At 42.3% G+C, this 27,899-nt stretch overlaps 1 protein-coding gene across 6 annotated transcripts in view; it reads left to right on the top strand.

The window, feature by feature from the left end:
* The window catches only part of fmnl3 (formin-like 3), a 37,160-nt gene extending 9,438 nt beyond the window's left edge, over nucleotides 1-27,722 (top strand). The window contains exons 2-26 of one of the 6 annotated variants that reach the window (XM_084365690.1): nucleotides 6,087-6,170; nucleotides 6,312-6,392; nucleotides 7,938-8,014; nucleotides 10,220-10,303; nucleotides 10,749-10,892; nucleotides 12,054-12,162; nucleotides 12,324-12,400; nucleotides 12,809-12,902; nucleotides 14,776-14,850; nucleotides 14,935-15,045; nucleotides 15,135-15,284; nucleotides 15,882-15,983; nucleotides 16,196-16,556; nucleotides 16,969-17,061; nucleotides 17,158-17,282; nucleotides 18,376-18,578; nucleotides 18,664-18,967; nucleotides 19,053-19,133; nucleotides 19,236-19,365; nucleotides 19,450-19,610; nucleotides 19,771-19,872; nucleotides 21,341-21,433; nucleotides 21,563-21,686; nucleotides 23,195-23,237; nucleotides 25,950-27,722. In XM_084365690.1, the coding sequence (XP_084221816.1) occupies nucleotides 6,087-6,170; nucleotides 6,312-6,392; nucleotides 7,938-8,014; nucleotides 10,220-10,303; nucleotides 10,749-10,892; nucleotides 12,054-12,162; nucleotides 12,324-12,400; nucleotides 12,809-12,902; nucleotides 14,776-14,850; nucleotides 14,935-15,045; nucleotides 15,135-15,284; nucleotides 15,882-15,983; nucleotides 16,196-16,556; nucleotides 16,969-17,061; nucleotides 17,158-17,282; nucleotides 18,376-18,578; nucleotides 18,664-18,967; nucleotides 19,053-19,133; nucleotides 19,236-19,365; nucleotides 19,450-19,610; nucleotides 19,771-19,872; nucleotides 21,341-21,433; nucleotides 21,563-21,686; nucleotides 23,195-23,232 (3,003 nt within the window). In that variant the 3' untranslated portion in view covers nucleotides 23,233-23,237; nucleotides 25,950-27,722. Of the gene's footprint in view, nucleotides 1-6,086; nucleotides 6,171-6,311; nucleotides 6,393-7,937; nucleotides 8,015-10,219; nucleotides 10,304-10,748; nucleotides 10,893-12,053; nucleotides 12,163-12,323; nucleotides 12,401-12,808; nucleotides 12,903-14,775; nucleotides 14,851-14,934; nucleotides 15,046-15,134; nucleotides 15,285-15,881; nucleotides 15,984-16,195; nucleotides 16,557-16,968; nucleotides 17,062-17,157; nucleotides 17,283-18,375; nucleotides 18,579-18,663; nucleotides 18,968-19,052; nucleotides 19,134-19,235; nucleotides 19,366-19,449; nucleotides 19,611-19,770; nucleotides 19,873-21,340; nucleotides 21,434-21,562; nucleotides 21,687-22,563; nucleotides 22,686-23,194; nucleotides 23,238-25,949 lie in introns of all 6 variants that reach the window. The other 5 variants (XM_084365687.1, XM_084365688.1, XM_084365691.1 and 2 more) reach the window with 5 other exon arrangements.
* Nucleotides 27,723-27,899: the final 177 nt, after the last annotated feature.

The following is a 27,899-nucleotide window of genomic DNA, read 5'->3' as shown; positions in this document are numbered from 1 at the left end:
CTGTCATCGACTGATTCACACTTACGTTTAGCATGAATGATGTCATTTAATAAGATCACGAGCCCCACCTCGTGTAGTCATAATCTACTACTGTATATGTGTGCGTGGTAGTTACAGTATGATGGAGAGACGCCCAGAAGTTGGTTCTCTATTTACCCTTCCTGTCCTGTGACGGTTACTCATTTCTTTTTTTTTTCCCAGAGGGACACATTTATCTTGAACTATATCCAGCCACCTCTGGCAAAGAAACTGGTGCATCACTTACTTTTCTCATTGTGAGGGCCGTAAATATGCTCAGTTAATATGCTTAAAGAAAACATAGTCATGCCAGGTCCCATATTCATTGTGTTTTCTTTGCCTCCTTGTTGGCTCTGCTTCCTGATAGGGATCAGTGGCCTGTCTCTTCAGACAGTACCCTTCATTAAAGGGCTCCGGGTCTTATCTTCCCCCTCATTGGCTGGTCTTGTATTTTCCTTTGTTACCGGATCATTCAAGTGTGTTCAGAAATGTGTTGCTCTTTCGTATATAGCTGAGGTGCTGAAACAGTACACACGAGTGGTTTTATTTCTGTTTAAAGAGAGCCAGACAAGAATGTTTCTCTGATATAATTATTCCATAAGGAAGTGGTAAGCAGATTATGTTTATGGAAGCCCATTTCCACCAATGTGATGAAGAACACCTGTACATCATAATGAGAGACCTTTCCAAAATAATGACTTAGGATCTGGAAATAATAACTTAATGTATCGAAATAATGATAACCTTCACAAAATAATGACTTAGTATCTCGAAAGTAATGACAGTTAAAAGTGACTCGAGTTACTCTGAGATGCAAAGCCATTATTTTGAAGAAGCTTCTCATTATGATGACTTACAGGTTTCAGTTTGTTTCATCAACATTTTAGCAGCCAAATGAAATTACAATGTCAACCTTTTTTTCCTGTGAAAAGTACAGGAGGGGTCACAGAACTAATGCCTAACAGGATCTGAAACAGCTGATCCGTGCTTTGCTTATTTCAGAAGAGTTAGTGAGCCTTTCTTTTTTGGCATCAGCTGTTTAAGGAGTTACACAAACAAAATAATTACATTAGCCTCAAAGTCTCTAAACTGGCAGCTAAAAGGTATTCATTTTAAAATGATGTCACTTGTCTACAAATCAATTGATGAGTTAGCAATTTACTCAGGCTTTATTATTTATGGCTTTAAAGGAATAGTTCCACATTAATGACTTTCTTTCTTCTTCTTTTTGTCCTCTTCTTTTCAAATATTGGTATTGAGCTCATCTATTTATCTTGTACTGGTGGTTTAACACTCATCGGTGAAGCACATTGAATTACCGTTGAATAGGAAATAACCTTTACGTGAACAAAAACATCACTCTGCCTTGTGTTGAATGTGTCTTCTAAGCTCATTGTTCTGTGAGACTTTGACCCTTGATTACGTTTCCCGGGCATCTTACAGTTTAGTCGTATCGCAGGTTCCTGGACCCCACCCTGATGAGCAGACACTCACACTTGTTAGGGGTAAAGAGGGCTGTCTGGGCCTCAGTGTCTGCCACAGGCTCTGTCCGGCACAGTGAGCTCTTTAGCCACCCACTCATTTCCCTCTGAGCTGATGACAACTAAGTCTGGCCTGTGTACACTTATCAAAATAGATTAAAAAAGCACAAACTCTGCTGTTCCAACCCACCGAGAGAGCACAAAAGAGAGAATCGCGAATGCGTGTGCTTAGCAAGTGTTTCAGTCCGAAAGTGAGATTTGCATTGGATACAGCAAAGCACAATACATTTACATAAAGAGTGTTTCAGTTTGGTGTGTGGTGGCGTTATATCTTATCCTCACTGAACGTGTGAAGCTGTGAGAAAGATCAGGGGGAGGAAACATCCCATCACCCTTTTCCATTTGTCTCTGTGGGAGCAGTTTTCTGGAGTAGCAAGTCCTAGCTCACCTCAAGGCTTATTGTAAATCAGCTCGGATTAGGAGGCTGTCCACTTTAGGGCAGATGGAGTTGTCCTGTTGACTCTAACGTCTCTGCAGCATCCCCCCCTCAGTTGTGGGGGTCTGTGCGTGACTTGAGCGCTCGGCTGAGTCCCTGATGGCCCTCTTGGACTCTCCATGCCTCCTTAACCTGCAACCTGACCCCCTCAACTACTTTAACTGTTGGGTCTTTAAAACCTCCGTCTTCCTTTGTCAGTGGCTCAAATGTCTCTCTGTTTTAGAGTTTATGCCCTCTCTGCTGGCCAGTGTAACTCCCGCGCTGAAGTCAAAAGTTTGTCCCATTTGTTGTTTTGTCTCTTGTCTCTTTTATAGTTGTTTTTTTTCCCACAGCTGCAATCTTACACTTTTTTCACCGGGGATCGATTGATATGGTTTTAGAGCCAATACCGACACCAATTACTAGTTATCAAGGGGACTGAAAGCTGATATTTGGAACTGATACACATTCACAGTAAATAATAGAAATCTCATTGTCATAATTTAGAACAACCAACAACCTTTACTTGAGTATTTCCATTTTCTGATACCGAATACTTCCTCTCCACTACATTTTGGAGGCAAATATTGTACATTTTACTCCACAACTATTATTCAGTAGCTTGAGTTACTAGTTACTTTGCAGATTCAGATTACTCAGTGTTGACAGGCTATTACTTGTGACATGTAACCAATCAGATTATTCCTGCTCCTGCTTTTCCTTTGACCAAAAGCCAAGTGTGTCCAGTTTATATAAAACAGAGAAAAGCAAAAAGAGAGCCTCACATTCAAGAGGCTAAAGCAAGAGAATGTTTGGTATTTTTCAAACCATTAACCATTGTTTCTGAATTAATGTTGGTGCATTTTTTGGTCAACCAACGACCCACTAATCCTCTCCCATCTCGTTTCATCTATTATAGCTTCTGTCACTGCATTTACTTGTTTTCTGTAACTGAGATTTACGTGCAAAAAACCTCTACATAAAAAGCAAAAAAGATTAATAGTATTTGTTGTCTTGTTACAAGTTTAACTATATTAGAGTTCAATATAGTGAAGTATTTCATCCAGTATCCAGTGGCTCTGTTTGCAAACCCTGCCACTGTTCTGGCTCACAATGAGGGCCTAATGATTGGAGAGATAATGTTGATAAAAGAACCAGTTCGTCTGGTTGTGCAGTGTACTGGTGTTGTGTTTTAGCCGGATTTTGCTCTTACACAGCAGCACCAGGGGGCATACGCTGACCCTGCCCACTAACCTATTGTTAGCGATCTTCTGCGAGGAGAAAAAAAATGGCTCAAATGTCAAAGGATGGGAATGGCACGGCATCAAATCAAAACAAAGCTCCACATTGAATCCTTTGTCGAGCCAGTCTCAGGTCAAACACGAAAGGCCTCGCTGGAGGAGAGAGTGCGTGGGCAGCGTGGCGACATAACAAGCACCACACATTTTTGGCGTTTCTGTAGTATTTTACCCCTAAAATGGCCCTGTGAAGCCACTGCTGCCTCTCTCCCGTAAAACAGCTTCTTTCTGGCTTCTTATAAACACAGGAAGCGTGAGATTGTATCGCTGTGGGAGAAAGTGAAATGAAATTAGCTAAATTGGGTTAGTTGGCTCAAATTACCCAAATCTAGTCAGAAAGGAAACATCCCCTCTGCTTTTTGCCTTGTCGCAGGAGAAACCTCTTCTCTACCCCCCTCTGACATTTAAGGAAATACAGTTTATACCCATATGGAGCGCCACACATCTGCACACAGTCCCACCTGTATTTGTTTACATTACCTGAGGCTCCAACGGACAATGAGCAAACAGTATTGGATATCAAAGCTCATGGTGGCATTGAGTTTTACACTTTTTTCACTTCTGATTCATGTTTTTATTCCTGAACCCAGATAACAGTGGGCAGGTTTTGGCTTTATGTTGCTCTTTTGTCTTCACTAAATGGATGAAGTTCTGTGTGTCTGGTCTGCATGTTTTCCAGCAAGTCAGAATTACATTACCACAACAGGAGACGTCTCTCTTTGCCGGTTTTCCCCACAGTTCTACTTTATATGCATGACTGGCCGGGAAGACAAGGAAACCAGGCTTTGGACCTGGACAGATCCTGGAGTAGATAGCTGTTCATTTACCCTCCAGGTGTTTGCATCAAGTTTCTAGCCTATGGAGCATTATCTGGAGAGTATTAAAGAGATCCATGTACTGCAATTAGTAACTCTCATGTAATGCTCCATTATGGATACAACTAAGAATAAATCTTGCAGTCCAACTTTTTAGTATGATGTAGTAAATAAGGGCTGCAATTAGAGATTATTATCTGTTAATCTGCTGATTATTTTCTTGACTAATTAGTTAGTTGTTTTGTCTATGAAACGTCAGAAAATAATAAAAGTGCCAGTCACAGTTTCCCAGAGCCCAAAGTGAAGCCTTTAAATGTCTTAATTTGTCTGACCAGCAGTCAAAAAATTAAAGATATTCAGTTTACAGTGATGAAACGATGGAAATAATCATATTTTCATTTGAGAAGCTGGAACCAGCAGATATTTTACTTGCTAATTCTTCTACTTCTAATGTAAATCCTAATGATTCAAATGCATTCATTTAAGTAATAAGAATTCAATATACCTTAAACCAATAAGTTAACATCACTAACTGGGGTTTATTACTTACTCTACTAATGACCAATGCTAATTGAAGGACTTAATCTCAAATTAATTCCATCTGCTTATTTGAACCTTGTTCATCATCCACTATCACAGACACAGATGGGAGGAACTCCTCTTCACCTCCTTCTGAGACTTGACTAAACACTGTTGTCGGTGAAATTTCTCCCAGGAGACACGGAAGAGGAGCGAGTCAGACAAGAGAGAAAATTTACTGCTATAAACTACTACTATAAACAGGACACATTCCTGCTGTAATTCTGGACATCTGGTATGCATGTTGCCTCTTTCCTCTCTCCTGCGTGGGATTCATAAAGCAGGTTATGTCAAAGGCCCCATATGTGCAGTTAGAGCCTATTATAGCTTTGTCAGGCATATCTGTGGTATCTGTAGACTGTTGCTGCACGTGTTCTTGAGTATGCTTTGGTATTTGGAGTACAAGAATCTGTTATTTAATGCAAAATTATTAGTCAGCTCCATAAAATGTTTCCTTACCTCTGACCTCAGTCCTCTGCAGACAGCATGATTCATGATGTGCTGATAGAGTGAGCAATGTGGTCCCGTTGTGGAAAACTAATTTTAAAATACTCAACATGTGATATTCCACCCTTGTTATTTTCCATCTCCAGCGGTAGCAAAATGCCAGTGTGTGTGTGAACATCACATCTGGCCTGGGATGGGTTAACAGGGTGTTGCGTTTTAGACGGCAGGCTGAGTTATAGCTGCAGGTTAGAAGTCAAGCTGACAGGCCGTTTGTGGCCGGGCTTACGGGGCTCTGTTGATGCGGGTGTAAATGAGGGTTCCCAGTGCAAACAATCCCTAATGTCTCTTCAAAGAGAAACGCTGAGGCGATCAGTTTCAGGGGCTGCTGGCAAGCGCCCTCATATTGTTGCGCTTCCTCATTTTTAAGATTTCCGTGTCGACCCCTGTTTACAAGCTCTTGGCTCAGTCATGGAAGCTGTTAGTCAAAAACTTGTCAGTTTGTTTTATTTTTTTTTCACAGTCGTCACGAGGACATAAAACGCTCAAGTGAGGTCGGTCTCCAAACACAAATTAGAGTATTTAGGGTTTAATTTGAGCCACAGTTAACTGGCTGCCTCAGGCTGTGTCGTGTGGCGTTCAAGTGTTTTTATGGGTGGATTAGATGACAAGTCCAGTAATAGGCCCACACTGTGATGGTGGCTTGTTGTGTTTAAGGCCTGAACGTGAGTGAGAGTTAGAGTGCAGAGGAGATACGGATCATCTCCTGCGACAGGATGCTGAGAGTCAACACAGGAAGTGAGGTCATGGTGTAAGTCCCCAAAATTTCAGCTGAGCTCTGCCGTTGGCGCCAGAGGCCCCTGTGAAGCACCAGTCACTGACACATCCTCAGTCACAGCTGCTATAAATAGTCAAATGAGCAGACTAAAGGAAACATGGGTATAAATGAAACTAATGCTTACTTTTATATTTTCAGAACTCTATGAACCTGCCTCCAGACAAAGCCCGGCTCCTCAGACAGTACGACAATGAGAAGAAGTGGGACCTGATTTGCGACCAGGTGCATTCATTAACTCTCATTCATAATTCATCGCTCTCATTGTACACACACCTGCCATCATCGCATAACTCATTTGGCACCAACACGGTGACTTCATCAAACACACATTATAACAATGCTTTCTCTGTTGTGTGTCTTCAGGAGAGGTTTCAGGTGAAGAATCCGCCTCACACCTACATCCAGAAGCTACGAGGCTACTTAGACCCTGGAGTCACGCGAAAGGTGGGAAGTAAAGATGACCTTTCACATAAAGTGTCCACTTAAAGGGGAACTCCACCGTTTTACACATCAAAGTCAGTTTACTGGAGTACTGCTGCATATTCAAATGAAACTCAAGCGCTTGTGGTTACAACGTTGGAGGTTGTGTACACAACATGCTTGGCCTCAGACTAATTAAGTCATGACAACACTGGTGCCAGGCAACAGCTTCTAAAAAACCTCAAGGCGAACAGTTTAGCAAGCTAGCAAGCAGGTAATGCAGGAAATGCAAAGGCGTGAAAAAGCTTAAGCTGTTTGGGGAATATTAACATTTCCCTCAGACATATTATAAAACTGCAGAGAAAAACTCTATATGACTAAAATCACAACATATTAACTTTCCATCCACCAAACTGAACTTCAATGGCCTCTATGGCCGCTATTTCTAAAAACGTCAGCCCCCAGAACAGCGCCGGGCTTCTAGGCCAATAACATTACAACGTCATGTGAGGCACACTGGCCCAGTTAAACTTTTTCCCGTAAGCTTACATTGTGAAAGAAGCGGCTGTCATTTTTATGATCGTCACAACCCCTGCAAAATGACTTCACTATCAAATTTTAAGCCATTCGGTACAATAACAAGCACAATACAGAAGCTATGCAGAAGAACCAGGTAATTTCAGACCCAGGAAGTCAAACTTTTTTGGCTCCATGTGCAACTGAGCAACTTTCATAGGAATGAACGGGGTTCTGACTCCAACACTGTATCCAGATTTTCTCCGATTAGATCGTTGTTCACCACTCTTGAACTCAGAACTGTCTGAACATTTCTAACATGAAGCGCCAAATGATTTGTCACACAAAAACATCTGGAAAGATGACGCTAGAAACTCTTAAAAAAAAAGGGCAGGCACTTTCAAAAAGTACTTGGCAGGTGATTCGACGACTCATCTGTCTATTACCATCTATCATGAGCCAACTTGAACCAATCAGATCAACATTTGGAGAGTGCTACCACTAGCAGAACCAGTTGCTAAATCAAACTTATACCAAAGCCAGAGAGAAGGCTGAAAACATCTTTTCTGTCAAGAAAGGCCCTCTGTTCTTTTGATCTTCTTTCAATGAAATAAACTCTCCAGTTTTGATATAACAGGTGCTATAGCAGCGTCTACACTAACCTACTAAGTCTACTTGTTGTTTTTAAAAGAACAGTCGCTTTTCTCGCTCGTTGTCATGCTGAAACCACACCAGTTCTTAATAGGACGCCGATCTTTTGATTCACTGTGTGTTCGACCACAACCACATGCTGTAGCTGAGATTCTTCTTGTAAACACGACCCCATTTGGGGACAGCGTCAGAATGAACTATTGCAGACCGAGTTGCATTGTTGGTAATGTAGGCACCAAGACAGGATAATGTGTGGAGGAAGATGTTTTCACTAATCTGTCCACATTGACGTATACTTCAGCGGAGTACTCTTTTAAAGGTTTATGTTTGGGTGTGTTAACTCTCACTGCTTATTAAATAATGCTTACACAATGATACATTTATTGCAAAACTCTGTTACAGAAGTTTCGCAGGCGGGTGCAGGAATCTACAAAAGTCTTGAGGGAGCTGGAGATCTCACTGAGGACAAACCACATCGGGTAATCAACACAGATCTATTTATCGGTGCACGAAGCCTAAGGAAGCCACATTATTGTTTCCCCCTCTGTGCTCTTGCTGCTGCAGCAACCCAGAGCTCTCTCTGGTGCCCAGATTTCCCCCATTGTTCTAACTTGCCAAGCTCTGCAGCTCCACTTCATAGAGCTGGTCCTCATAATGCCCAGATGGTAGCCATTGTGCAGCCGCGTCCACTCCCCCATAGCGTTGAGCAGGAAGCTTTGTTGTGTACGCCAGAGGGACAGGAAGCCTGGCTGACCGATCCTGAACCCAGTGAAAAGCCGAAAAATACACACAAGGATACTTTTATGTTTACACATTTCTCACATTTTAACGCAAACAATCTCTTTGTATTATTTCATAAAAGACAATAGGCACTCAGTCCTGTACAATGCTCTATGCACCAGCTGTGTATACGAATGTTTATCTTCAGTGTTGCAGACGTGATCCGATGTCACACAGATACTTCCACCTAAAAAATGTGCTGCAGCGACCAAACCAAAAGCAGCGACTAATAAAATGGCTTTTGATTTTCCATAGCATTCATTGACCTCCAAGAATAACTCATATTCCATTAGGCTTCATCAATAAAGGTCTGTTTCAATGCGTTTCCCAGAAAGACTCACTGGCAAAGAAAAAAAAAGGGGAGGCTATTTTCAGAAGACTTTTGTGGGTGGGATTAAGTGTAACAGATGCAGGTTTATTGTGTGTGTCTGAATCTTGGGCCCTTTCTGATGTGTTATTCCTGAGATTGCCAAGAAAATCTGAAATAGCAACTGGTTTGGAGAGAGAGAGGAAGGAGTGAGGGGTCAGAGGCAAGGAAGGAGAAAGGAGAGGGAGGGGGGGAGTAGGTAGACAGGAAACTGATGATCAAGCCCGCCTCCTTGTCCACCCCCACCTCCCCTTCCGTCCTCCTGCAACCAAATCTTAACTTCTTACCGCTTTGTTTGCTGTCCTCTGTTCTTCTCCTCACCTCTCTTCCCTTTCCCTCGTCTCCCTCCCTCCGCTTCTCCAAGGCCCTTGATTGCTTTCCTGTCGACTCGCCATTGGCTGACTAGCAGTCTGTCATCACAAGCAGCACTTCAGGACTATTTTAAGAACCTTTTACCCCAATCCTGTCCCCCCTGAAGTTCCCTGAAGAAGCAGGGAGGTGAGGAAGGGGGTCTGTGGGGGAGGCAGACTAAATACTGTTGACTGTCAGGGGTTCGACCTGAGCCCAGCTCCTTCAGCCATATGCCCTCCACATTCTTTCTCTCATCGCAGTGGGAATTCCTTTGTTTGGAGTTGTTTCTCCCTCCAAAAAACTGGAGTTAAATATGGAGGAAATCTGAGGCCTCGCTCTGGTTTACTTTCCGTGGCGCTCCTGCCAAGTTCTTTCAGTCAGGGGAGGGGAGACCCCCTGCAGAGCTGCTTTAAAGGATAAATCTGGTTTATTACAACTTCTGTTTTATTTTTCTAATTTTGGCTATCAGTTACAATCACATTATACAGCAGCAAAGCCATTTCTGAGATACTGGAACATGGTGACATTGCTACGACAGTAAGTCGGACAGGGGAGAAACACAAGCTGCATACAACAAGCTTTAAAGGAGACATATAATGCTTTTTTTTTTTTTTTTTTCCTTTACTTCAGTGTTTTATAGTTTTTTTTTGTGCGTGTTAAAGATCTTGAAAGTTAAAAAGGTCAAAGCCCGCACCAACAGAAGCTCCTCTCTCCCACAGAAAACCCTGCACCTGAAACGCCTCGTCAGTAGCCCATCACTCACACTACCTCACCATGTCACACAATTGCATAATTTATGCCTAGCAGCTAGTTTGGCACGTAAGAATCAATTTAGCACAGCTGCTCTGTTGTTGTTAGCAGTGCTAACTTGGGCATGTGCAAGCTAACCAATCAGAGCAGACTGGGTGTTCAGGAGGGGGGCCTTAAAGAGACAGGTTCCAAACCACAGCGTTTTTTAAAATAATTAATTTAATACAGTAAATATCTTCCTTTTCTATCCATTAATTCAGGAGTCATTACACCTAATAAGTCAAATAAATCTTATAATTAGCCACAGGGAGGATGGCACAACTGAACTGTTTCTCTTTCTTTTTCTCCATTAATGGTTAAAATGCAGTCCTAAAGGATAAGGGTGTGTTCTTGATTTGGCGCCCTACTGACCCGTCTCTGTTCTCATGCGTCACAGGTGGGTCAGGGAGTTCCTCAATGATGAGAACAGAGGTCTTGACGTCTTGGTGGAGTACCTCTCCTTTGCCCAGTGTGCTGTCATGTGAGTACCTTTGCGCACTTCATCACACACATCCCTCATGACTGTAGCCAAAACCTCTCCTAAGGAACTGGGTTGGGCAGTGGATCTGGCTGCTGAGTTAACATGCCGTATCCTGTAGAGCCTGGAATAAAGTGCTTGTGCATCTAAAAGTGTGCAAATTGCATTCTTGCATTCTTTGGATGTGTTTGTATGCCTTGTTGCATACTTGGCAAACTGGATGTGTTTCTGGACGGATGCTAAATGGTGTGGTGCTGAGCTATACCTCGCCTGAATGGGACAGGGTCTCTGTGCTGAGCTTTATCATGCAGCTTGATGACAGTTCTTGTGATAACCCCTGGCTCTCTACCAAGCTGCCTCGCTGACCTAACCTCCCCCGTGCCTCTCATCTACACCCCCCTGTGCCTCTGTGTTGGCTTGTCTGTCTGTCTGTCTGTCTGTGGCCCAGGTTGGATTTTGAGGGGCTGGAGAATGGGGAGGATGGCTTCTTGGACAAGGCTAAATCTTGGAGCAGGTCCATTGAGGATCTGCACCATACGACTCAACCCTTCTGCAACACGCTGGTGCGCTCTGCCCGCCAGTCTGTCCTCCGGTACGTATGGCTAAGCTAGCTCCCCCTGCTATTCCCTACCCCTGTTATTGCCTCGCTCTGCTAACCTTGAATGCTATGAACATGTATTAGCATGCAAGCTAGTTGTCTTGGTGCTGTTTTGTTTCAGGATAATGCCTGAATGGCTGATGTGTCAGGGGTCTGCTGACCTCTCTCTTGACCTCGAGGCGTTGTATCAGAGATAGAAACTAAAGTCTTTGACCTTTTGCGCTGTGCGTCTCTCTTTGTTAATGGTCCTCCTTCATCTGTCCAGATGTGCGACTGCACTGTCTTCAGATGAGAGCCAGCTGTGAGCTGCAGCAGCATATGTTGGACAGTTGTGATTCTCTTCTTCGTCACTGAGCCACACACAGACAGGAGATGAAGAGACACAAGCGTCAAGGCTGACAGGAGTAAATAAATATCATTAGAGCAAAGAGAAGAAACACTTTCAGGCTTTATTCAAGATTCAAGTCTTTGTTGTCATTGTCACTTAAGTTTTGACAAAATACAATAAAACCTTATTTTATGGAATGTAACTAAGTACATTTACTCAAGTACTGTACAATTTTGAGGTACTTTACTTGAGTATCTCCACTTTCTGTTACTGTATACTTTCACTCTACTACATTGCGGGGACAAATGTTGTGCTTTTTACTCCACCACATTTATTTGATATTAAGTATTAGCAGTGTTGTAGAAAGTATCCAAAAGTCATACTTAAAGTGACTACGAGGAACTTTTAAATGTTTATGAAACATTCTCGTGATTTACTTAAATGTTTTATATGATTCAGAAATGCTGGATCACAAGACACAGCATAAGCTTTTCATAAACTGCACAAGAAAAGTAATATTATATGCACAAGATGACTGTGCATTACAGTTACATAACAGCAGTCCGTGCACTTCGAGCTCGGTCTGTTGACAGCAGCAAGGAAACCAGGCATCTCCCACAATGCATCTGTAACCTCAAAAGCCATCTGAGTTTTTTCTGTCAGACCTCGCTCTCTGTAATTTTCTCTCTCTGCGTCTCTGTATGTCACACACTTTAAACAAGAGTCATATGACGAATACCAGATATACTTCAGAAATAAGTGAAACAAGAACATTTAAAGCCTGATACGTATCTCCACCAGATATTAACTTCTGCCATCTGTTGCAGCTATGGCACGGTTTCCAGCAGCAAAACCATCAAGAACTCCCGCCTCGTGAGCCAGAAAGATGATGTGCATGTCTGCATCATGTGCTTGAGAGCAATCATGAACTATCAGGTACCAAACAGTGACACTCCAGTAGAGACTCACACACACAATCTGACACAGATACCTGTTACATACGTAAGGATTGTGTGTTTCCTGTGCACAGCTCTCAATATATGCTGAGGTTCTTCTGTCTGACCACATCCTGTTCTCTCTCTGTCTGTTTCATGCAGTACGGCTTCAATATGGTCATGTCTCACGCACACGCAGTCAATGAAATTGCTCTCAGCTTGAACAATAAGAACTCACGGTAAGAACCGAGGGCCCCCCGTCTCAATAGACGCAGGGCTGGGTCAAACAATAGGGGAAACCCTGCAGCCAGTTCACATGATATGCCTCTCATTCTCCATGGGGCTCAGCTTCTCTCTGAAGTCGGGGATCAGAGGCGTACATACAGGCAGTTAGAGGAATGTTTACTAAAGGAAGATTAGTGGTAAACCACTAGGGCTGATCACTTCATAATGAAGGCTGGGAGGGTGAACACTTATAAAGCTATAAAGATCTGCCCTTGTGTCAGATTTTGGATTAAAGATTTCAACTCCTGTATGTGCATCAGCTTTAAGTACATACATTACAGTTTAGATATTGTGCTTTGTAGTGTTTTCAGTTGAACTTAATCCAGGTGTGATGTTCTAACAAGTGTCTCCTGTACCTCCAGGACAAAAGCCTTGGTCCTTGAGCTGCTGGCCGCCGTCTGTCTTGTCCGAGGAGGTCACGAGATCATCCTCTCAGCGTTTGACAACTTCAAAGAGGTGCCCAAAGCAACATTTTTAATGATTAGAACCATTGCTACCCAAAAAATAAAAGAATAAAAAAATCTGACATTAATTAATTGCCAACATTCCCCACATCATCGGTGTGCATGAGGGCATGAAGGGTTCTGTAAAGAGATGAGAGTTGAGAAGCTCTGGGAGTTTTCATGTATACCGAGGGTGTAAGCAAAGCTCGACGGTGGCCTGTCTGAGGTCATTAGTCTCATTAAGACACCAGATGTGAGCCAACCTTGAACAATGATAAGGATCAACTCCCTGATGGGAGCCAGTAGACCACAAAGGTTTGCATAGCCTCTCGCTTTCTGCCTGCACAGTCATCTAAACACCGGAACAAGACAATTATATTGCAGTCGAAAAGCCCCAGAGAGACGCAGGAGCTAATCAACCCACTAGTCAAAACAAGATGGAATTTCTGCAGTTGTATTTGATAAAATGATGCATTAATACAAACTGACAGGTCTTTGAAATCTCACAAGATGGCCACCTGTGGTATTCAACCACGGCTGTACCAGTAATCACATGTTCAGCCCACAACTATTTCTAGTTAGTTAGTCAGAAATGGGCATGGGTTTTTACAGCACTGTATTTCCCTTTTCCCCTTCCAGTGTATTTTCGTGTTGGAAACTGGCTAAAAAAAATCTGTCCTGTGTCTTTATCTTGTGCTGGCTTCCCTTCCCATGAATTATGATAATAAGCAGAGGTTGTTGTTGCAAATGGAGGAAGCTATCCTCTGTTTACATTCAGCAGAAACTCTCAGGGTGGATTATGTTTGATCCCAGAACGTGTTTAATCTAAACAAAATACTGTATTGTGCTATGATTTCTTGCATGAATTAATGTAATGCGGTAGATACAAAGAGAAGCTACTATTATAAGATTATTGCATCAACTCAAGACACAACACATGATAGAGGATATATGAGAAATAAGGGAAACTGTGGGGAAAAACTTCATGGGAAAAAAGACACTGTTTTTGTTCTTAAATACGTATTTCTGGCGTCTTCTTAAAAAGCAGCTTTACTCTGATCTTCTTCATGACACAAACCAGTGTAGTCATTTCTCGCTCTCTCTTGAGTTTTAGACTACTTTATGTTGGACGTTCTTTTAAGTCTATGTCTGGTTTCTAAAGTTTATTTCCCAAATTTCTTCTAAAATTGTAGAAGAATATCTTTATTGTCCACACTGAGTATGCAGCTTCCGCATCAAGTGATCAAGTGAAGACGAAAAAACAAACAAAATAAAAGATATATGTTACTTTGTGATTTAAGAATCCATGCATGAAGGGGTTAACTTGTAGGCATATGTACTGTAAACATCACCATACTAACTTTACTTACTTGATGTTACTTTCCTAAATTAGTTCTTATTGACTTCATTATCATTTTTATGATTTTTATTAGTAATAGTCATTTTTATTTATGTTTTGTTTGTTTTGCTAATAAAATATTGTAAGAATGCTATAAATATGAACGACGGGATATTCAGATTTCAAGGAAATGTATGTAAGCTCTCATACTCATACAATAAAGTAAAAAATAATAATAATAAAAAATAAAAAATACAAAAATATAAAATAGCAATAAGTAGCAAACATTATTAACAGTCCGGCAGAAATAAGTAGTGCAAGATGTGCAAAGCAGCAAAAACACCAGTACAGTAGAGGACTGTAGATGTTTAGTCCTCATAAGAAACACAGTTTGGATGGATGTATTAATCCCTGAATAACAGAGCTATTAATACAATATCCAGACAGTAACACAGTAAAATCATATTTGAGTTTTTAAAAAAAAAAAACTTTTGTAAACCATCACCATGGATTCATAGATCAGCTTCTGTATTGCTGCATCTTCCAGGTGTGTAAGGAGAAGCATCGCTTTGAGAGACTGATGGACTACTTCCGCTGTGAGGAGGGAAACATCGACTACATGGTGAGAGAAGCTTTGTGTCACGGATGTGTAGAATGATCAAAATAAAGATATTTGGACTTAAATCTGTCTGTATCTGTGGTCCAGGTCGCTTGCATGCAGTTCATCAACATTGTGGTCCACTCGGTGGAGGACATGAACTTCAGAGTCCATCTGCAGTTTGAATTCACCAAGCTGGGGCTGGATGATTACCTGGAGGTGAAGTGACGACACTGTGGTTAAAACCCAAAAACACATCCTCAGGTGGAGACTAATCACTAATGCTTGTTCACTTTCTCTCATGTCAGAAATGCAAACACACGGAGAGTGACAAGCTGTCGGTGCAGATCCAGGCCTACCTGGATAACGTGTTTGATGTGGGTGGTCTGCTGGAAGACGCGGAGACGAAGAATGCAGCCCTGGAGAAGGTGGATGAACTGGAGGAGCACCTGTCCCATGTAAGTGCCCCACCCAGTCTGGACCACCAACACTGCTCTCTGCGCCAACTTTATGAGATTGTTGTGGTTCACCAGCCGTGTACTTAACTCGGCTGTTTCTACGTGGTGATTAGAAATCTACTCAGTGTTTGCATTTCCACAAGTGGTTCAGAATAATGACGGGGTGGAGAGCGCTGGAAAGTTTCTGAGCGTGAAACAATCTTAATATTGTTCTCGTGTTGGCTCATTCTTTCTGGGCAGTTGCCTCCGTATCCCACGCCACTTCGCAAAAGACCTTCTTCACATGGAGGGGTCGTAGGCAGCCCCTGACATCACTCGAGGAATTTCATAACAAACTCTGCTCTCAGGGGTCAGGAATGATGGGGGAGGATGAGGGTGAAGATTCCCCAAGAATTCCTGTGCAACATGTGTAATCTGTTCAAAATCAAAACTAAAAGCTGTGTCATGCTCCTGCTGCATCATGCTGCTGCTGGGTATATCTCATTTCTTGGTGATGATGCACAGTGCATAGAGGGAGGGGGTGGGAGGGAGTGCTATGGATCAATTCTTGGATTCACAACCTCTCATCTCTGCTGCTGTCTCCGTCTTTTATCCCAGGTGACGGAGAAGCTGCTGGAGGTTGAGAATGAAACGATGATGAAAGTGGCCGATCTGGAGAAGCTGCTCCTTCAGAAAGACAAGGACCTGCAAGTGATACGGGTAAGCTGTCAGCCGTTATGATGTAATATTCCTCCGCCTGCCTCGCATCAGACAGGCTTCACTTCACCTCGCTGTGTGTTGGCGGAGATCACTTTCAGATGCATGTTTCTAAATTGCTGTGAAAGCAAATTAGGTCAGCAGGAAGCAGGATGTTTCTTTGGCATGTAAAGTCATTGCTTTGTGCTCTCTATCGCCCCCTGGTGGCCGTTCAGGAGACCTACGAGTCGACCAACACCCAGGTCAACACCCTGAGGAGGGTAATCAAGGAGAAGGACGCCGCCTTCCAGAGGCACTTCAACATCGAGAGGCGGCTGCTGGAGCTCGAGCAGCAAGGCACCATTCGTTTGCACAAGAAGCCCGATGGAGACATCTCCATCGAACCGCTGGGTGTGGGTGGTGTTGGGAGCGGCGGCCTCGGGATCCCACTGGGTAACATCGGGCAGCTGTCTCTGGGTCCGTCAGCTGGATTAACAGGACCAGGAGGACCAGACACCAGTTTACCACCAGCCAGTGAAGCTCCTCCACCTCCTCCCCCACCTCCACCACCTCCTCCTCCTCTCCCCTCTGCCTCAGGTGATAAACCATGACTCACAGTGATTATGTCTGGTGACACATATATGTGAAAGTTGACTACAGACCCTCAGAGGAAGTCTATTTTCAGTTCCCCTCCTTTGTTCGTGCGTGCCAGGGCAGGTGATGGGTCACAGCAGTGTTCTTCTAGCCCAGACAGGAAAAGGAAATGCAAGGCTTGTTTCCTCTGTGTTTGAGTGTGCAGCAGACTGTAGCAGAAAGAGTACGACAAGTTTTCAGCACAATTACAAAGTAAATCAAGCTTATGATGATTCAGATAAAATATGGAGAGAATATCAAAGGATCATTAAACACACAAGATCAACATTACCATGTAGGATGGATAAAACTAATACATAAAACGGATAAATTAACTCTTTTTGTTCTAATGTTTTTTCTTGTGCATAAATTACAGGCGCGAATGTACCAGCCCCACCACCGCCACCTCCTCTCGCTCCACCGCTGCCAGACGCCTCTCCCTCTGTTATCCTGAGTCTGGGCCTCTCAGGTGAGAGCTGAGACAAAATGGCATATTGCTGTAATGCACTTTAATGGTTGAGCAAAAAAATAACAGTTTATTTGTTTTGTTTAATCTCAACGACAGCTATCAGAATCAAGAAGCCTATCAAGACCAAATTCCGCCTGCCTGTGTTTAACTGGACGGCCTTGAAGCCCAATCAGATCAACGGCACGGTCTTCAACGAGATTGACGATGAACGTGTGCTGGAGGTGAGTCAAGCAGATAAAACTGCTAAAAAATACTGAATAAATAAGCAACAAAGTTAAAGTTTTGAAAAAATCAAAAACATCCTCCATACACACATCCACTCATTCGGGTATTTGGGTACGATAACCAGTCCGCCATGTTGTCAGAGGTGCCGACAAGGAGGCCAAAGGCGCTTCAGGTTATCGCTCTGAAATATTCCTGTTGTGTGCATGACCATAGTAAAGTGTAGGAGTGCAGGGACCTGCAAGAACCTTCATCTAATGAACAATTAAGATGTGAGCTCCAAATATGCATTTGAAATGAGCCTGTGCCTCAGAGCACTGTAGCAAGTAATCAGTCTGTAGGGCAAATCTTTAAATCCACAAAGTTTCAACTTTTGCTTATAGATCGCTCGAGCACTTGGCTGGAGCTGAACATGTTGACACCACATCATACCGAGAAAAAGACATACGTCTCAACCCCTTATCTACTTCACACAATCAAAAAGGCGCCTCCTGTTGTGCTTATTTGCACCTCTAAGATCGCACAGAATTGTGGGTGGATGTTTACATCACTGTAGGTAGAAGAATGTATTATTTACGGTTTTTAACACTCAAAAGCTCAAGAAAACTGCTACATCCGGACTGTGCAGGTTGGGTTTGATCAGATTTGATTGACAGTGCCGGCAACATAAGCAACAACCAAGCCATCCAATTTGATTCTTATGTTCCTCAATACGGATAGGTGCATTGAAATACGTAAGGACGCAGAGAAAAACAAGAATACAAGTGTGTGTGTGTGACATGTGAAATGACCAAAACTGTCATTTCCCTTTCCAAGTCCCACAACAAGGACTTCAGGACAGTTAAACTTAATTTGATCAAATTAGACCACATTAAGTGACAAATTAAATACCACAATAACAACATGGGGTGTGGAAATCAGCAGAACTGACACCTGCAGGGGAAATACACAGATTAGGAATAGATACAAACTCTCTGATTACTCCATAACGACCATAACACCATCGCTTAGCGTAAGATGATTAACAAAATATGTTTTCAGGGCCTTTAATTTAAGTTCAGAACAAATCAGTAAATTGTCACTTGTGTGCAGGAGCTGGATCTGGAGAGGTTTGAGGAGCTGTTTAAGACCAGAGCTCAGGGTCCGATTGTGGATATTACCTGCACAAAGAACAAAGTAGCCCAGAAGGCGGTAAACAAAGTCACCCTTCTCGACGCCAACCGCTCCAAGAACTTAGCCATCACTCTGCGGAAGGCTAACAAGACCACAGAAGAGATCTGCAAAGCAATAGAGAAGTACGCACTTTTTTCTGGACTTGCAATGCTTTTTGATCCAAAGACAAGATAGAACAAGTTACTAATATATGTTGTGTTTGATCAGATTTGATCTCAAGGCCTTACCTGTGGACTTCGTGGAGTGCCTGATGCGTTTCCTCCCCACGGAGTCGGAGGTGAAGGTGATGCGTCAGTACGAGCGTGAGCGGCGTCCGCTGGACCAGCTCGCAGAGGAGGATCGCTTCATGTTGTTATTCAGCAAGATCGAGAGGCTCACGCAGAGAATGAACATCATCACATTTGTGGGTAACTTTGCTGACAACATCGGCTTGCTCACGCCACAGCTCAATGCTATCATCGCCGCTTCTGGCTCAGTGAAGTCTGCACCGAAGCTGAAAAGAATGCTCGAGGTAAGAAGGAGATATTTGTTTTTATATCGCAGCATTGTTATTGTTAATGCTTATTCATTCATTTATTCTTCTGTTTTACTTGTAGATCATCTTAGCTTTGGGAAACTACATGAACAGCAGTAAGCGAGGCTGCGTTTATGGCTTCAAATTACAAAGTCTTGATCTGGTGAGTGTTACATAGCAGAATTTGAAAACATTACTCAAGTGCTCAGTTTATCCGCATCAGGCACTTTTGCTGATATTACCATTCGTTCCTATTGTTACACAGCTGCTGGACACAAAGTCTACAGACAGGAAGATGACTTTGCTCCACTACATAGCTCTCATTGTGAAAGAGAAGTACCCCGAACTGGCCAACTTCCACAATGAACTGCACTTTGTGGATAAAGCTGCAGCAGGTGAGATCAGACACAGCATTATGTAGATAATTGTATAAAAGTATGCTCTGCTTGGTTAATAAAACCTTTTTCTTTGTATGAAAGTGTCTCTGGAAAATGTGCTGCTCGACGTTCGAGAGCTGGGGAAAGGCATGGACCTGATCAGGAGAGAGTGCAGCCTCCATGACCACTCAGTCCTGAAAGGCTTCCTCCAGTCCAGCGATGCACAGCTGGAAAAGCTGCAGAAGGACGCCAAGACAGCAGAGGTATCACAACACTTTCCCAACCTTGTAACCTCAAAGGGAAAATACACATGAAGCAAACTTGTGTCCCAGATGCAGCCAACTGACCTCTAACACACAACCAATCATGACTCTGAACTCGACAGTGTTTACATACATCGCTTCCACTCCTTCTAAATTCTAGGAAGCCTTCAACAATGTGGTGAACTACTTCGGAGAGAGTGCCAAGACGACCCCGCCCTCAGTTTTCTTCCCTGTGTTTGTGCGCTTCATCAAAGCCTACAAGGTGAGGACACAAGGCAGATGCTGCTTATGTATCTTTCCTCACTTCTGCACTCACAGGGTGCAGCTTTCTCTCCTGGAAGTTCCCTTGTTTCAGACTTGGATGTTGAGAGTCTCAGTGAGTGCAGAGCAGGGCAGAGCTTTGGCCGCCTCCGTGCCACAGGACGTGGCGTATAGTCCGAGGCCAAATAACAGGAAAGGCCAGCTGGGTCTGACTCTGGAGCTGCAGCTGTGGTGTTTAGACTGGTTCTTCCCTCCCCTCCTCCTTCCCTCCTCTTCTTTACCCCCGGACAGCCTCGCCCTGCCCCACCACACAGCACACTTCCTGGGATTGTTCTCAGTCTAGATTTATGGGATCTGCTTAAGGAAATGTGCAACACAGGGATTTCTGCGTATTTGTATCTCTGTCTTAGTGTGTATGTGAGACCTAAAGGGATAATTCCACATTTGGGAAATGCACTTGTTGCAACTCACATTTGGAGGAGAGGGGAGTATGATAAAACCTGGTGAAGAATATAAATTTTTTAAATCTTTAATTTCCAGATATAGAAGCTTAAATTTAACCAGAGTGAGAGCCAATATAGAAAACCCACCATCCCTGAGTGGAAATAAAACCACTAAGCCACTAAAATACTAAATAAACTAGCTCAAAAGAGAAGGTTACCATTCTGAACCTAACTCCCTACCAACACAAAAAAAGGAGAAAAGACAATGAAACAAAAATGGCACCAGAGTAACCACTAATTGTAGCTGCCGTTAGCTAGTTAGCTTGTTTAGCCGTGCATCTAGTGGTGCAGACTGGAGCACCAGGGGAGTGTTGATGTTTACACCACTAGCAAAGGAGCTTTGGACCGGGAAGTTAGCATGAAGTTAGCATGCTAACTTCATGCTGAGTTCAGTCAATATCTCCACAACACAATTTTATAGACTTCAGGTTATATTTTTGATAATTTTAGTTTTCTAATAAAATTAGATTAAAACTAACCATTTCATATTGATAGGTAGATTAGATAGCTTAGATTAGTTTAACATGAAGACTTGAAACAGCAGGGAACAGTTAGCCTAGCTCTGTCCAAGATTACAATAAGGAGCTTTAGAGTCCTGCTAGGCAAACTTTTTTTAACTTTGGAATAAGCTAGGCAAGCTGTTTACCCCTGTTTACAACCTTATTTTTAAGCTAAGATAAGCTAAGAGTGTTGTCGTTCTTCTAATCTAACTCTCAGCAAGAGATCAAATACATGTGATTCCCAAGATGTTAAACTTTCACTAGTGTATTTGTAAAGAAACTGAAAGGTTAAAAAGGGAAGGCAAAAGTTTAGTGTGGTTACTTTCATTACACGTGCTCCTTGTTTATGTTCCACTTTTAACCCGTTTCCTCTGTCCTCAAAGGGCCACACAAGAGTACTGACTTTGATTTGATTTTACTTCAGTTTCTTGTCACAGACTGGTCACCTTTTTTCTCTACCCAACAGGATGCAGTGGAAGACAACGAACAGAGGAAGAAGCAGGAGCAGGCGATGAGAGAGAAGTTGCTCGCTGAGGAGGCTAAACAGCATGACCCCAAGGTACAGTCAGAGTGCATGCTACTGAGCTGAATGAAACCCATCAGATGTTTACTCAGCGCTAAATAAAGCTTTGTGGTGTGCCAAAAAGCACAGCGAGCAGTACAAATATCCTCCTCTCTGCTGGTGCAGGTCCAGGCCCAGAAGAAGAGGCATCAGCAACAGGAGCTGATCGCAGAGCTGCGCAAGCGGCAAGCCAAAGACCACCGGCCCGTGTACGAGGGGAAGGACGGCACTATTGAGGACATAATCACAGGTGGGCCAGACAACACCCTAAAAAGACCCTGTGTGGGTGCCAGCAGCCCCGGTCGTCCCCGGTCGAGGATGACCGTGGTCCTTCACTGCTCAGCTCCTTTGAAGTGCACCTTGTGCTACGTGGTGCAGACACCGCCACATCTGGAGCATAGCACATAGCAGCACAGCAGTCACCGGTTATTCCATGACGTGCTGTCTAAAGAGTTGTCAAATGTGCAAGAGTTAAGCTGCTGAGTCAGACAGTCAGACAGGCCGTTTGATTAACACATAGGATCTTTATTTACAGGATCCGTCTTGAAAGCCTCTATTTGTAGATTTATGTTGTTATAAGTATTCTGATGATCGTTTTTAGGAAAATAAGACATTTCCATTGACAGCTGTGTCAGGATTATGCAAGTGTCTTTCTTGAGTCTGACACTAGATGTCAGACATTATAAAATCCTACATACAGGGGCTTTAATGGTTGAAAAAGAGCAGTATCTACAGCCTCAGGATAGGACGTAAGTTAACTGATGTTTATGTTGTGATCATTAATCAGTGCTTAAATGTAAATAATACAAATGTTGCATTAATGTCATTTTTAGTAATGTTAATAATGCTTATAATAATGCCACTACTATCAGAGCTGTTAACAGCTTTTATGCAACTGATTGCGAAGTAAACTATTTCCCCTCACCCTATTAAAAACCTCCTGAGGGTTTAACAAGGTTTGCTTCCATCGATCAGTGCTACGTACAGAAAGAACACAGCTCCAGTGTTCTCAGGTTCATTACAGTCTCCTGAAAGAAACTTGAAGGTGGTCCAGTGTTTTTCACCCCCTCCAGAAGGGCAGTGTCTCAGGTGTGACATGTTCTCTCTCCCTCCCCCTCCTCCCCCAGTACTGAAGAGCGTGCCCTTCACAGCCCGCACTGCTAAACGCGGCTCACGGTTCTTCTGTGAAGCCAACCTCTGTGACGACGCCAACTGCTAGCCCTCCCCCCCTAATGCCAAGGTTGTCCAGGTGTCTCTCGAACGCCCTTCCCTGACCCCACTGTGCATGCAGCATGATCCCTGTCACCCACCCAAACCCCACCAACTACAACTACTGTCAACTAACTTGGGCCGTCATTGGTTGTTTGTGTTCTACTTCAGGAGACTCCTATCAGGCGTCTGGTGATAGGAGTCAGCCAAACCTCTTTGCCTGGCACAGAAAAAATTGTACAGCGTGTCAACATATTTTGTGCGTGGAAAAATATGTTGACACACTCAAAGTACAATCAGCCATGATTAAATTACCAAGTGCATGACACATGTAAAAGGCTGTGCATTATATTGGCTTATTTCTTTTAAAGCATCCCCCTTATGGAGCTGATTTCAACAACAATAACATAAAGAGGTTTGGCTAATCTACTGGTTTTTATCAACGATGCCTTGTTCCATGAAACTAACTTGTTTGGTGTTTGGTTTCCGGCTAACATGTGACTCTTCTTTTCCTCAACCACCACTGTTTATTCTACCCCCCACCTCCAGCTGAAAAGAAGATTATTGACAGTATTTCCCACTCCTAAGAGAGGTAGGAAGGAAGGTAGCCTGGCTGAAACCTGGCCCGCTTGGCCCTCCAGCTCCTGTGTGCTGCTACAGTGATGTCAGCTGCTTCAGCTAGTGCTTTGGATGCAAAAAAAAAAGAAAAAAAAAAGAGATGCTTCACAACACTGAGATTTGCTTTACAACACTAAAGTCAGAAAACAAGATTATTGAAGATGAATTAAGAAGTTGCAGTATATTCATAGTTTGAATAAATAAAATATCGCTCGCCCCAACAGCCGTAAAAACATGAATTCATCAGTTTAATTTTCCTCCAAGAGAAGAAGCCCTCTGTGATACTTTCAGACCATCATTAAGATCATCATCATCATCATCATCATCATCATCCTCACCCCCTCCTATTATATGTTGCATGTTGTCCAGTGTTTATTTACCTCTCACCTGTCAACAACGTCCGCCATGTTTTGTCTTTGCTAACTGTCATCCGCGGTGTGCTAAACAGCTGTTTGGTCAACAGGCTCTAAAAAAAAAAAAAAACAAGCAGTCACATGTATCTGAGTAAAATCTGTTTCCACATTTTGGTAAAGAGCTGAAGGTTTTGATTTACTTCAGGCACAGCTAGCTCGATTATTGCTCAGCAAACCGAAGAGCTTGTTGACCATTGTACTGTAACTGTAATAATGATGACTGCTGCTCATATGTGTTGCCATAACTACATTCCCAAAGCCTTGAATTTTACTATTTGTGTTTCACTCCTACCATTTAAAATGCAAGGTTATGGGAATGTGTCCTTCAGTGTTAAGTCTGCATTGTTTATCTGCTAATTGTAAACTTTTAGTACACAGTTAACAAAGTTTAACTGCAGAAGCTATTGTAGAGAAAAAGTGAAATATACTACAGATTCACATGTTGCCAGTTTATTAGGTACACCTAGTTAAGACTATTGCAGTCTGACACAACAGTCCTGCAATAAATGAAGTTAAGGTATATTAGAGTACATATATTACCAATTACTAGTAGTAGCATATTGGATGATTATTAGTCATTATAAAAGCTTATCAATGCCACTGATCGTATTCTGCAACTACTAGGCCAGCATTCCCTCAATAACCTCCTAATTAGTGTGCATCGATAAAAACTAAGGAAGTTGTACATGAGTTAGGATCTCAAGATGCTTTGTACAGTATTGGCTTTATAAGGTAGTAGTACCACAAGAACACACAGGTTCCACTACTTAAGAACATATTCTGAGTCATAATGTAGAGTCGTTTGGACACTAAACACTTTTATGTTTTACACAGGAATAAACTGTATTTATTAAAGGTCCCATATTATGCTCATTTTCAGGTTCATATTTTTATTTTGGGTGTCTGCTAGATAATGTTAAAATGCTTTAATGTTCAAAATACACATTATTCTTCACGTACTGTTCATTGCTGCAGTACCTCTATTCACCCTGTGTCTGAATATTACGTTTTAGTGCCTGTTTCTTTAAGACTTAGATTGCTCTGATTGGTCAGCACTCACAGGCCTGAGCAGGCTATGCTGACTATGGCTCTGCATCAGCTCGGCCAGTGTTTTCTACAATATGGGACTTTTAAGTGTTAAAAGCAAATGGCTATAGGCTAGTTATAGGAAAAAGTGTACACAGAAAACCAAAATACAGAACGTATATAGAAATACCCATTGTCTCTCTTTGAGGCTAAAAAAAAGAAACAAAAGAAAAACACAAAAAAATAGACATGCACTTCTTATTCCAATTGCAGGTGATGAATATGGTTTTAAAGATAATATAGGCTGAACAATATACACATACATCTGTGTGAGTATTGTTGTTACAGGTAAACAGTACATTCAATGAAAGGAGAAACCCTCAATAAAACGCAAAGTTTTTGTGGGTTTTGCATATTTTATATCAAAGCTTCTCTAAAGGCAAAGAGGACCTCCCTTATTTCACTGCAATAATGATGGGGCTTTATTCAACTACAGTCACCAAACTTTTTAAGTGGCTTTTATCAGATTCGACTGGATATTCTGTACATGCAGTTTTTATGTCCTGTTGACCATTGAAAGTGCAATAATGGCTCTCTGCCCATTCATTTAGATATGGGCCTGAAATAACTGCCCCGGGGTCAAGATGCCAAGATGGCTGTTGAGTGGCTAGACTTGCCTAAAAAGATTTGGCTCATACAGCAAAATTCATGTACAACAACTTCCTTACTTATTATCAATTTGCACTAGGAGGTACTGTAGGTAAGTAGGAGGTTATTAAGGAAATATGCAAAGTTATTGACTTAGTAATTGTAGAGTATGGTCAAGCAGAATAAAGAATTAACAAGTGCTTTATAATGACTAATAAACAGCCAATAAGCTACTAATATGCATGCTAAGAAGAAACTAGTTATAAAAGTGCATCATGTTCAGTTTTTGTTGATAATTTTGGAGGATGTTCAGAAGTTTGTGTTGCTGTTGAATTGTACTGCATCATACCGGGAGGTGTTTCTGTTATTTAGCCTCCGCTCATTGATATGATAAGGTGGACAAAATAATAGAAGCACACCAGCTTAGTAGGTGTACCTAATAAAGTGGTAACTGAATATATGTCCTCCACATTTATGGCTTAAAAACACTCTTAGCACTGCAAAAGTAAGTCGAAGCAAGTTTTACAGATTGACCTCTGGGTCCTCTAACATGTGTGTCCCCCCCTGTCCCTCACCCCTCTCTCCATGCCTACTCACAGATCTCCGAAACCAGCCTTTCCTGCGAGCTGACGCGTTGATCCGGAGCGGTTGGAAGAGACCCTAAACCACTTACTCGTCACTTATACTTCTCCCCTCCCCACTATAACCTTCCTCCCTGTGTCCCGATGGTCTGTCTCAACCCTGAGGCTGCAGATCACAAAGACTGAAAGAGAGGGACAGGACAGAGCCCTTGTTTTAGCTGGGTAATTTATTTATTTATGGAGGCCCTTTTACAGCCACTTTTAAGTGAGCAGGCGTCATTACAGAAGCACAATGGGTCACTCCTGTCTCACTGCAAACACAAGACTTTCTCCTGCTCTGTTGCCGTTGAGACCAACCGGAGGACGACTACAAGACAGGTGAGGTGAATCGAGGACTGGAAGCAAGTGCCTGCCAACGTGTGGATCTTATTCCCCAAACCGTTAATTTCCTCAGATTATGCAGTCGTTGCAGGACTTGGACTGGGAGGCAGCCAAGGGAAGATGCCAACTCTGCTGCTGGGATGTTTGCATTGAAGACACTTGCAAAGCCTTCCTCCACATAACATATTATAATGAGACATTTGGGGACTGTTTCCTAACATTAAGCCAAGTCAATACATGCAATCAAGACTTATTATTGACAGTTTGTTTGTTAGCAATCGCATGTATCTGGGAGGAAAGACTCTATTGAAAGATTCTACTGTTTTGTGTTTTTTTGGACGAGCTAGCCAAACCAAAATTCCTTGAATGTCTCATGTTTTGCTTAAGAAGTGCCTTTTTTGTGTGTGTAAACAGTGTTATTTCTCATGAGTCAGCCATAATTTGTTTATTTTACATCTTTCATTTGTTAAAGATTGTATTTTTTATCGCCTTGTACTACAACATTAGCCTTATAATACTGACAACTAGGGATGCACGATATTGGACTTTTGCTCATATCCGATAACTTCCAACTCATTTTGGCCGATTGCTGATTGTGATACCGATATATGCACATTTTTCTTCTTATTTAAATGCAAAGAATATCCAACTCCTACTCTTATAGACGTACAACGCTTTTCAAAATGTATACATTCATAGGTCTAAATAAGAAAACTACTCAATCAACAGTTCGCATCACTTTCGCTTAATGAAAGCGTCATCTTCTTGGCAGAAATGTTCACTTTGGGCCGATGCCGATATTTCATTTTCAAGCCTTTATTAGCCGATGACCGATATTATCGTGCATCCCTACTGACAACAATATGCAACAGTCGAGATTTCCATCTTTACAGGCAAACAGCAACTAAAAGGTAAGGGGAATAATGATTTTAGAGGTTTCTCTTTTATTAACTTCTCGTCTTAAAGCTCACGACTTGTCCAAGTAGGTCTTTAACAAACTGAATGTTATGCGCTTTGACGACACTTCCCATCATCTGGGAGGTGACATATGTATGAAGAAGATTCCAGATGGACTGCTGTTTAAGGGGCCAAGATGACGTTAACCTGCTATAGATGTGGTGATGGATGAAGGACGTTTCCATTCCTATGAGGGCTTATGTTTGAAGCTTTTTTTTTTTTTTTTTTTAATAGAGATGATGCGATTCCTCCTAACAGCTGTTTTAAAACTTACATTGGCACAAAGGGAGCTCTTTACACTACTTAATTTGGCATAACATTGTAGGAGACACTATTCTTTATATTAATGTACATTCAAATCAAGAAATTTACTTTTTAGACAAAGTGATCAATGATATTGTCTGTTGACTGAAAGATGAAACTTCCTGTTTAATAAATAAGATGAATTATGAAGCTACAAGACCAAAGAGTGTCATTACAAACACAGGGCAGGTCTTTCTTTGATGAAGCAACATTCAAAACACACGTTTACTACGTCATGTTAATGTTTTATTTCTTGAACCGTTTCTTTACGGATACTTGATGTCAATTTCTGATGTACTCCAGGAAGAAATGACGATTCCTCTCCAT

Source organism: Pagrus pagrus (assembly GCF_965226575.1).
Source record: "Pagrus pagrus genome assembly, chromosome: 11".
NCBI lineage: Eukaryota > Metazoa > Chordata > Actinopteri > Spariformes > Sparidae > Pagrus > Pagrus pagrus.
Note: the sequence above shows the minus strand (reverse complement) of the source record. Positions and strands in the feature narration are given on the sequence as shown.